The sequence below is a fragment of the Nerophis lumbriciformis genome, linkage group LG14 (assembly GCF_033978685.3).
Source record: "Nerophis lumbriciformis linkage group LG14, RoL_Nlum_v2.1, whole genome shotgun sequence".
NCBI classification, from domain to species: domain Eukaryota; kingdom Metazoa; phylum Chordata; class Actinopteri; order Syngnathiformes; family Syngnathidae; genus Nerophis; species Nerophis lumbriciformis.
This window is the reverse complement of record NC_084561.2, coordinates 19,736,721-19,753,144: the sequence shown is the minus strand read 5'-3', so window position 1 is coordinate 19,753,144 and position 16,424 is coordinate 19,736,721. Positions and strand designations below refer to the sequence as shown.

Sequence of the window (16,424 nt, the reverse complement as noted above, 5' to 3'; positions counted from 1 at the left end):
CTTCTTCTTTACATACAGTTGTGGTCAAAAGTTTACATACACATGTAAAGAACATAATGTCATGGCTGTGTTGAGTTTCCAATCATTTCTACAACTCTTATTTTTTTGTGATAGAGTGATTGGAGCACATACTTGTTAGTCACAAAAAACATTCATGAAGTTTGGTTCTTTTATGAATTTATTATGGGTGTACTGAAAATGTGACCAAACCTGCTGGGTCAAAAGTATACATCAGGGGTCCCCAAACATTTTGACTCGGGTGCCGCATTAGGTTAAAAAAATTTGGCCGGGGTCCGGGCTGTGTATATATATATATATATATATATATATATATATATATATATATATATACACATATATATATACACATTGTCTTTATAATCCGTCCCAAGTAAAAAAAAAATTTTTTTTTTTTTTTTTTTTTTAAATTTAATTCTAATTTTTTACTTGGGACTTCCCGTGGGCCGGATTTTGGATGCTGGGGGGCCGGATCCGGCCCGCGGGCCGTAATTTGGGGACCCCTGGTATACATACAACAATGTTAATATTTGGTTACATGTCCCTTGGCAAGTTTCACTGCAATAAGCCACTTTTGGTAGCCATCCACAAGCTTCTGGCAAGCTTCTGTAAGAATGTCTGACCACTCCTCTTGACAAAATTGGTGCAGTTCAGCTAGATTTGTTGGTTTTCTAACATGGACTTGTTTCTTCAGCATTGTCCACACGTTTAAGTCAGGACTTTGGGAAGGCCATTCTAAAACCTTAATTCTAGCCTGATTTAGCCATTCCTTTACCATTTTTGACGTGTGTATGAGGTCATTGTCCTGTTGGAACACCCAACTGCACCCAAGACCCAACCTCCAGGCTGATGATTTTAGGTTGTCCTGAAGAATTTGGAGGTAATCCTCCTTTTTCATTGACCCATTTACTCTCTGTAAAGCACCAGTTCCATTGGCAGCAAAACAGGCCCAGAGCATAATACTACCACCACCATGCTTGGCGGTAGGAGTGGTGTTCCTGGGATTAAAGGCCTCACCTTTTCTCCTCCAAACATATTGCTGGGTATTGTGGCCAAACAGCTGAATTTTTGTTTCATCTGACCACAGAACTTTCCTCCTGAAGGTCTTATCTTTGTCCATGTGATGTCAGATGAAACAAAAATTTAGCTATTTGGCCAGAATACCCAGAAATATGTTTGGAGGAGAAGACAGCCATGACATTATGTTCTTTACAAGTGTATGTAAACTTTTGACCACGACTGTATATCATAAGTCTCCTGTTTGTCAAGGCTTTACACAAAGTTTGGATTTTTGTAAGATATATATTTTCTGTCATGTTCATATCCATCCATTTCTTACTTGTGTGAGCGCTGCAGTGGGAAAAAAAAGGCAATTTTTTGCAACGGGCTGGTGCTTGAGCAGTGGTTATAACTATATACTAGGAGTGTAAAAATTAACTGGTACACACTGTTTACCCATTGTAACTTTAGAGATATGAATACATTGTTTAGCGAGCCTCTGGATCGATCTATAAGTAGTATGGATCGGTCGATGTCCGGCTGGAAAGTCATGAATCGGTTGATTGTAGATCTAATACAGAATGTGGCAGCTCTAATCTTGCGAGACTTCTGCGATAGCGCAATATGAGAGTACCATGCACTGTAAACCAATCACAAGCAACGTAAGATTTTTTGTCAGTGTTGTCAACTTGGCAACTTTCTTGCTAAATCTAGAATCTTTCCAACTCCTCTTAGTGACTTTCTTTCTCAAAAGTGACTCGCGACAAATCTAGCATTTTTTTCTGGGACGTTTAGAGACATGAAAGCGCATATCACTCTCATGTCCTCAACGTACAAGCGGTGCTGCTGTGAGCCTTTCCTCACAGGCGGTCCTCTGTCAACTGATTATCTGCTCTTAGACATCTTGTACTGAAAACACATGTTGTTGTACTTTCAAGTGCAATCACAGTCAAGTCCATTCCTTTCTTGTCAGAGCAGAAAGGAGACGCACACCCAGTCTGTTCAAAGCTGCAGCTGTTTCTGCCCTGGTTGAGATGTAAATGATTCATTACTGTCACACTTTAAACAACAACAAACCTATCGTTCATGTCAATGAGCCAGTCAATTGGTTCGTTTGTAAATATCTCAACCTTTCAGTCTGTTGATCAAATTTGATACTCTAACATTTAGCAATGTAGAACAAATACAAATACAACTAAACTAAGAATCAACAGAACAAAATTAATTTACAGTTCTAATCATAATTTGCATTTTTTAACCCACACATTATCATTGGCTGATAATACAGGAACCTCCTGTTTTGTATTTGTCTATTTAAAAAATAAACAAATTACATTGTTCTGACATGATACATTTAATTTTCTTTTCACCAAGCAAAACTTACCGTATTTTTCGGATTATAAGTCGCAGTTTTTTTCATAGTTTGGCCGGGGGTGCGACTTATACTCAGGAGCGACTTATGTGTGAAATTATTAACACATTACCGTAAAATATCAAATAATATTATTTAGCTCATTCACGTAAGAGACTAGACGTATAAGATTTCATGGGATTTAGCGATTAGAAGTGACAGATTGTTTGGTAAACGTATAGCATGTTCTATATGTTATAGTTATTTGAATGACTCTTACCATAATATGTTACGTTAACATACCAGGCACGTTCTCAGTTGGTTATTTATGCGTCATATAACGTACACTTATTCAGCCTGTTGTTCGCTATTCTTTATTTATTTTAAATTGCCTTTCAAATGTCTATTCTTGGTGTTGCGTTTTATCAAATAAATTTCCCCAAAAAATGCGACTTATACTCCAGTGCGACTTATATGTTTTTTTCCTTCTTTATTATGCATTTTCGGCCGGTGCGACTTATACTCCGGAGCGACTTATACTCCGAAAAATACGGTACATCTGCATTAAATCGTATCGCATCTAAATTTAAAAAAAGGTATTGTTAGTGAATCGTATCATAACCCATTTATCGAAATTTATATCGGTTAGCCATTTAAAGGTAGAGATGCACACCCCTACTATCTATTAATTATTTATTTTTTAAATACTTAATACTGGTATCATATGTGTATATATTGTATCTGCTGATGTAGCTATGTTGTAAAAAAAAAAAAAGACCGATATACAGTATGTCCAAATGCAAAATATCAGAGCAGATTGGTCGATCTCTACTTATTAATCTACTTTTTAATTTGTATATTATCAGCTGTTTACTTTCTGCAGTAAAGTGGTTCCACCTCCACTGCTGATGTAGTTCTGATGTAGTTGTAAAAAGACCGAAACCGTAGAAACCGATAAATAGAGGCCGGTAACTATATAGGTCAAAATGCGAAATATCGGCTCCGATAATCGGCACGGCCGATAATTGGTCGATCTGTAGTTGATACACATCGCAAAACAAAAACAGCACAGCCCAAGTGGCATACAAACTAATAAAGCGCACCAATGAAAACAAAACCTGATTGGCAGAAGTAATCCTATTTGCAGGTTTTCTGCTAGTGGCATAACAAAGACAGGTTTCTTTGTTGATCCTCGAGCTATGGTCTGAAGCTACATTTGCTCATTTGCAGATTAATTATTGAGCAAGATGGTTCATGCAACCCAGAGATGCATGACTAACAATACAGTAGTGTTGGCCTCAAGACAAAGGAAAATGCTTTGTTTTGTGTTTGCGGTTTTGTGAGACTTTTCACGTACCTGAGAAAGCTGAGGGGGTGTCCACATCCCGTGATGCGTTCCATGCAAAAGGAGAAAAATAGTTAGAAGAGAATCATTCTTTTAAAGAGTTATCAAAGTTGAAGTGGGCTTTATACACAATGAAGAAAAGAAGTAAAAAGCTAAAACTTTCTCCCGGCTAAAATTAAAAACAATAAAGAACACAACTGGGTGCACTTTCACATGAAAATGTCCGATTATTGTGTTTTTAGGTTAGCTGTCAAATGCAAAACTGACTCAATGGGATCTTGGATATTTTAAATATTAAGTTGCTTTGCAGAGAGCTTTCACCGTGACGTGAGTTTGCCACCGTCTTTTTTTTTTTTTTTTTTTTTTTGAAGTACATTTACACTGTTTACTTATTTATCCAAGCATCAGTCCATTTGCTTCCTGAGCTTTTATAAAGCTCCCGTCTCCCCATTCTGAGCTTCATTGAGACCACAAGCCTCCTTCATTTATGCATGGGTCCATGCGTGCAAGGCTTCCCTTGAAGCACCTGCGCCTCTCACGAAACAACACATACTTTTTAGTGTACTTTTATTGTCAAGAATTAGATTTCAATTATGGATGACTGACATTTGTATTTGTTTTGCATATATACTGTGAATAAGGGAGGAAATCTTACTACCCCCACATCAGACCATGAGGACACTACTATATGAAGTATAAATGATAAAACATTAAATATTAAGAGTATGTGAAAGTTCGACTCCTACCCTGTTTTGTTTACTTCCATGAGGACCTCCTTCAAGTTTTGTTATTAGTCAGAAATATCAAGCAGCTAAAATGCATTAAACATGTGTGGAGAGAATGTTTTGCATATTATTGCATACCATGCTGCATAGTGGATTTATCGGAGTGTAATTTTAAATGTGCTGCTTAGACATTTTTTTCAACGTCCATAAAGTTCAATAAAACAGGTTGAGTGTTATGTGACCATGTGAAGTGAAGTGAATTATATTTATATAGCGCTTTTTCTCTAGTGACTCAAAGCGCTTTACATAGTGAAACCCAATATCTAAGTTACATTTAAACCAGTGTGGGTGGCACTGGGAGCAGGTGGGTAAAATGTCTTGACCAAGGACACAACGGCAGTGACTAGGATGGCGGAAGCGGGGATCGAACCTGGAATCCTCAAGTTGCTGGCACGGCCACTCTACCAACCGAGCTATACCTTTCTGTGTTGTCAAAGGGAAACTCATAGTCATTGGCTAAAATTACCAATATTGGCCACAAAAGATGGCATACTTGTAGCGATTAGGCTGAAAGGTTATTCAAATGTACCTTAAGAGTATCGTAGGCCAGACTTCTTATTTAACTTTTGACCTTTCGCGGGCCAAACTGAAGACGCCGGTGAGCCGCACTTGGCTCGCAGGCCATAGTTTGGACACCTGTTTATTAAGCGTGTGTCTGACCATATGTATACCGGCCTGATTCTTGCCCCTTCACACAGCTCAGGGACTAAACCGGGTCCACAGAGGAAGTCAGAGGAATCAGCTTCAGCACGACTTAAGGTGTCAGGGAGTGAGGTTTTCACACACAACATGGCACAGCCACACCAGCTGCCATGTTGTTCTCTAGATTCTTCTTCTGCAGCGTATTCCTCATCTTTAGTCATTTGATGAATATCTGGCTTTAGTTTTCTTGCCATGAACACATCCTATTCCAAGCACATAAAATAGCCACTCTAAAATGTTGCCTTAAATATATATATATATATATATTTTTTTTTTTTTTACATGTTTCATTTACTTTACCTACTTAAAAACTAAAACCCGACTGCTTGCTTTCTTGACGACATATGCTGCCCAGTCTACATATCTGCATGTGTTACTGACCATCTGAACCCTCAGTAAAGAAGAAAATAAAGTAAGTGCTGGATAATTCTGTAAGCGTTGCATGATGTTCTATTTTTGTAATGTGCACACACTGTAGAACTACTACAATACTTGAAGCCCATCACATATTCAATTGCTGCAATACCATAGTTAGGCAATCAATACATGCTGATATGTCTGTGTCCATGTGGGTGACCTTGCACCCTGGGTTCCCGGTTTCCATGGTGATGAGTCTCTCCAACACCAATTGAGTAGCAGGTTTTTCTGTGCTGCCCTATAGCTCTTGGCTTGGGCACGAATTTCATGTATCACTCATGCTACATGTGATACAAAAGAGTTGATGTGTCCAAAACTACAGCATTGCATTTCATTGACCACCTTACTATTGATGTTCTGTTTTGTCACAATCAAGCCTTGTCTTTCTCTGAAAAAAAGAGTGTCACACATGGCAAAGTGACTACGCAGCGATTCTAGCTGAGCTGAACAGCATTATGAGCAAAATCTAATTTAACCCCATCTGCAATTGCGAAAATATTGTTACATTTCCAGAGTGGACTGCTTGGTGGTGTAGTAGTTGTCACATCAGGTTCACTATCTGGAAATCAGATTTTGAATCTGTTGAACATCCCTGTGTGGAGTTTGAATCATGTTTCCTCCTATGGGTGTGTGTGTGTCCGCCCACATTCCATGAACATGCATGTTAGGTTAATTGGAGACTATTCATCAGGAGTAGAGATGTCCGATAATGGCTTTTTTGTCGATATCCGATATTCCGATATTGTCCAACTCTTAATTACCGATTCCGATATCAACCGATACCGATATATACAGTCGTGGAATTAACACATTATTATGCCTAATTTTGTTGTGATGCCCCGCTGGATGCATTAAACAATGTAACAAGGTTTTCCAAAATAAATCAACTCAAGGTATGGAAAAAAATGCCAACATGGCACTGCCATATTTATTATTGAAGTCACAAAGTGCATTGTTTTTTTAAACATGCCTCACAACAGCAGCTTGGAATTTGGGACATGCTCTCCTTGAGAGAGCATGAAGAGGTTGAGGTGGGCGGGGTTGAGGTGGGTGTGTGTGTGTGTGTGTGTGTGTGTGGGGGGGGGGTTATATTGTAGCGTCCCGGAAGAGTTAGTGCTGCAAGGGGTTCTGGGTATTTGTTCTGTTGTGTTTATGTTGTGTTACGGTGCGGATGTGTCCCGAAATGTGTTCGTCATTCTTGTTTGGTGTGGGTTCACAGTGTGGCACATATTTGTAACAGTGTTAAAGTTGTTTATACGGCCACCCTCAGTGTGACCTGTATGGCTGTTGACCAAGTATGCTTTGCATTCATTTGTGTGTGTGAAAAGTCGTAGATGTTATGTGACTGGGCCGGCACGCAAAGGCAGTGCCTTTAAGGTTTATTGGCGCTCTGTACTTCTCTCTATGTCCGTGTACACAGCGGCGTTTTAAAAAGTCATAAATTTTACTTTTTGAAACCGATACTGATAAATTTGAAACCGATACCGATAACTTTCGATATTACATTTTAAAGCATTTATCAGCCGATAATATCGGCAGTCCAATATTATCGGACATCTCTAATCAGGGGTGTTCAAAGTGTGGCCTACTACAAATTCTACAGGCAAAATAAAGACATCCAGAATTAGAACATTAGACAAAAAAAGCGAATAAAAAATAGGAACTAATTCCCCTAAAATTAGTATCTGAAAACCAAAATGGCCGACCACCTGTGCGTCCTATCGTACTGTATGTGGCCTACGATGGTTTTCAAGCATCCTGTCTTGATGAACGTGCGTACAAAATAATTTCTTAGAAGATATGGTAAGTTTTTGAATGTGCTAAAGCCCTTAAAAAGGTTTAATTTGGCTCAATAATTTTAATGATATTAATGACAAATAATATAACATAGCATATAACACTACTTTGCTTTGTTAGCTCCAACACAAAGCAAATTTGAGGGTGTTTTGTTCAGATAGTTTGGCATATATTGATCTATATTGAATGCGTTCCATCGGAAGTTGGAGCTGGTAACGACGTCACAGCCGATGTTGTGAGTGTTCCAGTTTTGAGGTCGGAAATCAAAATGGCCACATTCACAAAAACTATTGTTGCGTTTGTCTTGTCTGAATAATCAAAATTCAAAAGTTTGATTAATCTGATTTAGACAATTCATTATTTGACTGCACTAAATAGGAGAGCCCAAACATTACAGTTGTTAATATTTGGACTCTCTTTTTGTAGTTAAATTGTTGTTCTACATCACTGCAGAGTACAAGCACAATAACAACTTATTATAAATAGATCTCTGGCGTGTCACATTATAAATAGATCTCTGGCTCATTAGATTTTACTTAATGTGGTCGTAATGTACTGGCAGGTTGAATAAATCGCTGGTTTAAACACTACCGGCCCATATCAAAACTTCCCTTCATGTCAAAAATCATTGAAAAAGTGGTAGCTAAGCAGCTAACCTAATTTTTGGAACAGCATGATTTTTACGATAAATACCAATCTAGCTTTAAGTAATTTCACTCCACCGAAACTGCTCTTTTGAAAGTGTCCAGTGACGTGATGATGGCCGCTGACTCTGGTCGCTACACAGTTCTGGTTTTACTCGATTTGACAGCTGCCTTTGATACTGTGGATCACAATATATTGATAAATCGCCTCAAATCTGAGATGGGGTTTTCTGGTGCAGTTCTCCAGTGGTTTACTTCTTATATAAATGGAATAACTTTTAATGTTGCTTTTAATGATGTAATGTCCAATGTGTCCAACATGTCATGTGGTGTGGCCCAGGGTTCTGTTCTGGGGCCTGTTTTATTTTTGTTGTATCTGATGCCGCTTGGTAGGTTGATCAGTAGTTTTAAAAATGTTTCTTATTATTTCTATGCAGATGATATTCAACTGTTATGCTCCTTCTATGATTCAGAGTTTCAACTTTTTTATCCGAGTTCTTGGAGTGCGTATCCTGTATTAAAAACTGTTTGTCCTCAAATTTTCTCCAGATAAATTAAAACAAAACGGAAACTCTGATAATTGCCCCCGATAAAAAGACGCCCCTGATCAAGAACTCCCTTGGTGCTCTGGGTGCATCTGTTAAAAGCAGCCTCAGAAACCTTGGGGTTGTGTTTGATCAGGCCATGTCTTTGGAGGGTCACTGTCTTCAACTGACCAAAAACTGTTTTTATCATATCAGAAATATTTCTTAAGTCAGAAATATGTTGTCAAAATTGGATCTCAAAATGATCATTCACACGTTCATTTTGCCCCGCATTGACTATTCCAATTCTCGTATCACTCTCTTCAGCAAGTCAATGCTAAAGAGACTTCAGACTCTACAAAATGCGGCTACCAGACTTGTTAAATTCAGTTAAATTCCACATGGAGTTTAAGATTTTAGTCCTGACATTCCGTGCGTTGCATGGTGGGGCCCCTCAGTACATCACTGACTTTCTATGCCCCTACTCTTCAGGGCGCAGCCTCCGGTTTTCAGGCCAGGGTCTTCTAAATATCCCAAAAACTTGTTTTAAAACCCGTGGAGACCTGGCATTCCAGGCTATAGCCCCTAGACTCTGGAACAATTTGCACCAGTCCCTCCGTGATCTTGACTGTGTTGAAACTTTTAAGAAACGTTTGAAAACTTCTCTTTTCAGTAAAGCTTTTCATTAATGCACCTTTTACTATAATTTTTAATCCACTTTGTATCCTTTTTATGATGTTGCCACTGTTGTGTTAATTGAATTGTAGTTTTACTTCACCTATGTTTTGTACAGCGCTTTGTGATTTTATCTGTGAAAAGCGCTTTATAGATAAAATTGACTTACTTACTAAACTTAGGTAGATTTAATGGATAACAAGACTACAATTGCAGCTGCAATATTCATTATGAATGTATTCAATGTTTCAATAGACTGCAGCAATGTGTGCTATAAGTTTTGTAGCATTGCGTTTTTTCGAACAAAAGGAAGCTCTGACAAACTTTTACTTCTCCAAACAAAACTCAAACTTGTCGAGTGCAAGAAAGAATCTGGCTATTCTCTTCCAAACAGCAGCGGTACTGCCTTCAATTATGGATGATTCAACCCCTCTCTAATCTACTTTCACTCAGTTCACGCTTAGTTCCAACTCTCCTAACACCTTTGGCTACTCCATCTCTCCAAAGTGGAGAGGCCTTAATGCATTCCAAGCATGAACTCTTTTAATGGAGTTAACCAATAAGGAACTAGTGGAGCAGCCAGATGGAGAAACATAGAATCCTCCTGATTCTGAAGTTGATAATAAAACTGTACAAACTATGATAGACAATATAAAAAGTATTTTTCTTGATAAAGTGGGCCAAATCGAAAATAATAAAAATTGTGAAGCACTCTCCAAATAAGACTTCAAGCGACTATGTAGACATGAACATGTCGTTCATAAAAAACATTAATTTGTCATTCATGAAAGGTGTATTCCCAGATCATATGAAAATTGCAAAAATATTACCACTTTACAAACGTGGAAACGAACATGAGCACTCTAATTATAGACCAATATAACTGCTTCCACAGATCTCAAAGATCTTAGAGAAATTGTTTGCTGCTAGGTTAAATACATTTATTAAAAGTTATAATAAATAACTTATGGGTTCCGTCCAAATCCTCAATGGCAACAGCAATAATAGTTGAAATGTCAACTGCAATAGATAAAAAACTATATAGTATTTTTGTAGCTCTTCAAAAAACGTTTGATACCCTTGATCATAAAATATTATTATTGGACAAATTGTACAAATATGGAATAAGAGGAGTGGCTCATGACTGGGTTAGAAGTTACTTGAAAGACAGAAAACAGTGTGTGGAAGTAATCAATATGAAATCTGCCTTACATAATAGTAGTTGTGGAGTACCACAAGGACCGGTCCTTGGACCTATACTGTTTCTCATGTATGTCAACGATATTACTCTAGTTTCCAAAGTGAATTTTATTTGCGGACGACAGAAAACTTTTTTTTTTTATTAATGACAAAATATTACAGATGTGCTAGAGGAGGTTGAAAACAAATTCATCAAAGAATTAAAAGATGGTTTGATGTACAAAAATACTTACTAAATATAATTTTCTACCTATTGCAGTTGAAATTTATTCCGCTAAATCAGGTATTGCTGTTGCCATCGAGGATTTGGATGGAATTCATAAGTTATTTATCCATTTATTTATATTTATATATTTATCCATCCATCCATCCATCTTCTTCCGCTTATCCGAGGTCGGGTCGCGGAGGCAGCAGCCTAAGCAGGGAAGCCCAGACTTCCCTCTCCCCAGCCACTTCCTCCAGCTCTTCCCGGGGTATCCCGAGGCATTCCCAGGCCAGCCGGGAGACATAGTCTTCCCAACGTGTCCTGGGTCTTCCCCGTGGCCTCCTACCGGTCGGACGTGCCCTAAACACCTCCTTAGGGAGGCGTTCGGGTGGCATCCTGACCAGATGCCCGAACCACCTCATCTGGCTCCTCTCGATGTGGAGGAGCAGCGGCTTTACTTTGAGCTCCCCCCGAATGGCAGAGCTTCTCACCCTATCTCTAAGGGAGAGACCTGCCACCCGGCGGAGGAAACTCATTTCGGCCGCTTGTACCCGTGATCTTGTCCTTTTGGTCATAACCCAAAGCTCATGACCATAGGTGAGGATGGGAACGTAGATCGACCGGTAAATTGAGAGCTTTGCCTTCTGGCTCAGCTCCTTCTTCATCACAACGGATCGATACAGCGTCCGCATTACTGAAGACGCCACACCGATCCGCCTGTCGATCTCACGATCCACTCTTCTCTCACTCGTGAACAAAACTCCGAGGTACTTGAACTCCTCCACTTGGGGCAGGGTCTCCTCCGCAACCCGGAGATGGCACTCCACCCTTTTCCGGGCGAGAACCATGGACTCGGACTTGGAGGTGCTGATTCTTCACACTCAGCTGAGAACTGATCCAGTGAGAGCTGAAGATTCTGGCCAGATGAAGTCATCAGGACCACATCATCTGCAAAAAGCAGAGACCTAATCACCAAACCAGATCCCCTCAACGCCTTGACTGCGCCTAGAAATTCTGTCCATAAAAGTTATGAACAGAATCGGTGACAAAGGGCAGCCTTGGCGGAGTCCAACCCTCACTGGAAACGTGTCCAACTTACTGCCGGCAATGCGGACCAAGCTCTGACACTGATCATACAGGGAGCGGACCGCCACAATCAGACAGTCCGATACCCCATACTCTCTAAGCACTCCCCACAGGACTTCCCGGGGTACACGGTCGAATGCCTTCTCCAAGTCCACAAAGCACATGTAGACTGGTTGGGCAAACTCCCATGCACCCTCAAGGACCCTGCCGAGAGTATAGAGCTGGTCCACAGTTCCACGACCAGGACGAAAACCACACTGTTCCTCCTCAATCCGAGGTTCGACTATCCGGCGTAGCTTCCTCTCTAGTACACCTGAATAGACCTTACCTTATTATAACTTTTAATAAATGTATTTAACATAGCAGCAAACAATTTCTCTAAGATCTTTGAGAACTGTGGAAGCAGTTATATTGGTCTATAATTTGAGTGCTTGTGTTCGTTTCCACGTTTTTACTTTAATTTTAGCCAAAGTGTAAATTAATTAGTCATCTTTGTTGTTAGTTAGCACATGCCTAAAGCTATGTCAAGCTGAATGTAAAAGCGGATAAATTAGAGCAACTAAATGGATTCCAGCTTCATAAACCAATTATATAATTAGATAACAGCTTTATTTGTGGCTAATCCCTTTGAGGAAAAAAAAAAAAAAAGAGTACCAAGAAGGATCTGATTTCTTGCAAAATACAGTGGCAAAGTAGCTAAATTGGAAACACTAACCCCTCCTGCTTTGTCTTCTTATTCTCTGGCAAACGAGGTGCCCCTATAACCAATCAATCAATTGCTGCATTTACGGGTGGATGGATGGACGGACAGTATTATTTGATGTTAATATTTTTAAATGTAGAATAATAAAAAAAGATTAATCCTTGCTAATTACAAACATCCATCCCACACCATTGCAAATCATACACCTTTGCCAGGTTTCCCTGACAACAGAATAAGTCATCAAAAGATGAGCAAATAAAAAATAAAAATAATTACACACAGACCTTGGCATTTACTTATGCTCAGAACCTCTGCTACGATGGAAAAGCTACAACGTAATGAAAATATTGGTGTGCAAAGGCGGTGCTTCACCTGTGGGGCCGCGATGTTGAGAGCAGGGTTGGCCAGTTCGTACCTCTCCTGGGACTTCTCTCTGGCTAGACGAGCTGCCTCCTTCACCTCCCTAAACTGTTCAGCAAACTAGAGGGGGGCCAAGAGGAGAAACAGCTGTGACCTGTCTGCAATTCTTCCAAAGTCACTGTTGCAAAAATAAACACACTTGCAGAAACAGTTGCTTAGCCCTCAAATGTATCCCTTATCGCAGCAGCTTTGTAGAAATTACAATGAGCCAGTAAAAAAAACATTTATTTTTATGCTTGAATTCTTATCTATTATGGCGCATTTTTAACAAAATCATATAGCATAACAGATCCCCATCTGGTTCACAAAATCCATTGTTCGGATCTTATCACGTTTTGTCTGACACAGTTCGTTATACATTGTTGTTCTTTTTAACACCCCAGAATACATACAGGTGTATATCACAATGATCAGTTGTCCATCTATCCATTCATCCATTTTCTACCACTTGTCCCTTTTGGGGTCGCGGGGGGTGCTGGAGCCTATCTCAGCTGCATTCGGGCGGAAGGCCGGGTACACCCTGGACAAGTCGCCACCTCATCGCAGGGCCAACACAGATAGACAGACAACATTCACACTCACATTCACACACTAGGGCCAATTTAGTGTTGCCAATCAACCTATCCCCAGGTGCATGTCTTTGGAGGTGGGAGGAAGCCAGAGTACCCGGAGGGAACCCACGCAGTCACGGGGAGAACATGCAAACTCCACACAGAAAGATCAGGAGATTGAACTCAGGACCTTCGTATTGTGAGGCACATGCACTCACCCCTGTTTCACCGTGCTGTATCTCATAAAATACACTTTAAAATGGTTCCTAAAGCGCTCACCCTTGAATTAGTGTAAACAAAAAATGTAGATCCTTATAACCTCATTATCTACCATCAACATAATGCTTAAAACAAATTAGGAAAGTTAGCGCCCTCTAAGCATCCGGGTTGCAAACAGCTCCTTAAATTATGACTGACGTTCATACCACCGACTTTTTCTCATCTATTTTATTACCTGATGAATTTAGTTACTTTTTACTGTTGTGTTTACCTGCTGAAGGTGCTGCTCTGTAGAGAAGCCGAGGCCGTAAACCGTGTTGGCCCGACTGTCAGCCCACTGGCCAAACTTCTGGGAGGTTTTGGTGAAAGTCATGTTCGGGGTGATGGTGCTGTTGATGATAGCCTATCGCCAAAGGGAATAAAAGAACAACACATAAGGAAAGTAAAAAAACATGTAGCATAGATTCATTCATTTTATCTCTTTCCTGGGGGTATTTTGCTGTTTGACTTGAACAGAATGTCATGCTTGTCTGTGGTTATGCTGTCATTCTTATTTTCATTTTTTTTTTTTTTTTACAAGTATCTTTTTGTCTGCAGACAGTTTTGCTTTTTTGTCCACACTACCGAATCTGTAAGACTGAAACTTCATGTGTCACAACGCAGGATGGCAGCTTAAAGCTCGTCATGCCTTAAAAGGAACCACAGTACAGCCAAGGTGGTTTTGGTTCATGGACTGACAGTTGTGTCAGTGTACAGACAGCAGAGACGCTTTGTGATCCGCTGCATGTTTTTCTGCTAGCTAAACTAAAACTTATTTTGTTTCTATGAAAATGAAAGTAATAACAACGAAAACAACAAAACCTCTAAAGTGCATGGATAAAATAGGAGTCTCCTGCACCCTTTAGCTGAGATGAGCTTTTATATAAACTGAAGCTGAGGATAACATTTGCACCAATGTCTATTTGTGCAAGTGCTTGAATTTTCACATTAATCATAAATCGAGCAGTCAAAATGAGTGTGTTAATGCCGATTAATAACCATTATTAACCTGATGAAAAGATTTAACGCAATTAACCCATCTGTAGTACAGAATAACTTTAAATCCTTCTGAAGTGTCTGGCATCGCATTTCGGGCTGTTTGTAAGGCCTTATGATTTCTGCGTTAAAGGAATCGCTGACAGAGTCACGGAATTGGCCAATAAAAACGCAATCTAATGATAATCATGGGGACGTTTGTCTTGGAAATTCATGTGCACCAATGTCTATTTGTGCAAGTGTTTGAATTTTGTCCCTGCTCATTTGTCCCCGAAACACTCACCAGACCTAAAATATGTCAAAACGGCCACTTGAAACACCGGCTAAGTAAGCAAGCTATGAAGCTAATGTCTATACGCTACAGTGTGCTACCTAGTTAGATAGTAATCTTTGTCATTAAGCTAAATCTAGTATTTTTTTGTGCGATACAAAGTGTTTATACTGCAAGTATTGTACATGATACACACCAGTTGTTAGATTGTAACATGTATCTTAGTTCTACTGGTCATTACTAGAGATGTCTGATAATATCGGACTGCCGATATTATATGCTTTAAAATGTGATATTGGAAATTATCGGTATCGGTTTCAAAAAGTAAAATGTATGTCTTTTTAAAACGCCGCTGTACGGAGTGCTACACGGACGTAGGGAGAAGTACGCTGCTTTTGCGTGCCGGCCCAATCACATAATATCTACGGCTTTTCACACACACAAGTGAATGCAAAGCATGCTTGGTCATCAGCCATACAGGTCACACTGAGAGTGGCCATATAAACAACTTTAACACTGTTACAAATATGCGCCACATTGTGAACCCACACCAAACAAGAATGACAAACACACGCACCGTAACAAATACCCAGAACCCCTTGCAGCACTAACTCTTCCGGTACGCTACAATATACACACCCCGCAACACCCCACCCACCTCAACCTCCTCATGCTCTCTCAGGGAGAGCATGTCCCAAATTCCAAGGTAATACTGCACTTTGTGACTTCAATAATAAATATGGCAGTATTGTGCCATGTTGGCATTTTTTGCCATAACTTGAGTTGATTTATTTTGGAAAACCTTGTTACATTGTTTAATGCATCCAGCGGGGCATCACAACAAAATTAGGCATAATAATGTGTTAATTCCACGACTGTATATATCGGTATCGGTTGATATCGGAATCGGTAATTAAGAGTTGGACAATTTCGGAATATCGGATATCGGCAAAAAAGCCATTATCGGACATCTCTAGTCATTGCCAAATTTGGAGGTGTTGAAATCACCGTGTAAAATTGCTAATGATAATCATCAGCATTTCTGCGGTAAATCCAATAGCATCGAGCTAGTGCATTTTGAAAAGTGGAGCCTCACTGTACATTTGAATGTTTTCTACTTGCTTTGTGGGCATGGAAAATGTTAAAATTACCTAGATTGATCAACATCAAATCGACATCGAGGGGGTACGGCGTGGTGCGATTGGTAGAGTGGTCGTGCCAGCAACTTGAGGGTTCCAGGCTCAATCCCCGCCTCTGCCATCCAAGTCACTGCCATTGTGTCCTTGGGCAAGACACTTCACCCTTGCTCCCAGTGCCACCCACACTGGTGTGTGAATGTCTGGTGGTGGTCGGAGGGGCCGTAGGCGCAAATTGACAGCCACGCTTTCGTCAGTCCACCCCAGGGCAGCTGTGGCTACAATTGTAGCTTACCAGTACCAATGTGAGAATGTGGTGTGAAGGCATTATGGGTTCTCAC

At 39.9% G+C, this 16,424-nt stretch overlaps 2 protein-coding genes across 2 annotated transcripts in view; one reads left to right on the top strand and one right to left on the bottom strand.

Moving 5' to 3' along the window:
• klhl26 (kelch-like family member 26) overlaps positions 1–16,424 on the top strand; it is a 150,479-nt gene that overhangs the window by 46,228 nt on the left and 87,827 nt on the right. The window lies entirely within an intron of this gene.
• The window catches only part of LOC133616513 (homer protein homolog 3-like), a 121,442-nt gene that overhangs the window by 53,183 nt on the left and 51,835 nt on the right, over positions 1–16,424 (bottom strand). The window contains exons 4-6 of the mRNA XM_072914651.1: positions 13,913–14,044; positions 12,824–12,931; positions 9,234–9,242 (exon numbers count right to left, since the gene is read on the bottom strand). Coding sequence (XP_072770752.1) covers positions 9,234–9,242; positions 12,824–12,931; positions 13,913–14,044 — 249 coding nt within the window. The remainder of the gene's footprint in view (positions 1–9,233; positions 9,243–12,823; positions 12,932–13,912; positions 14,045–16,424) is intronic.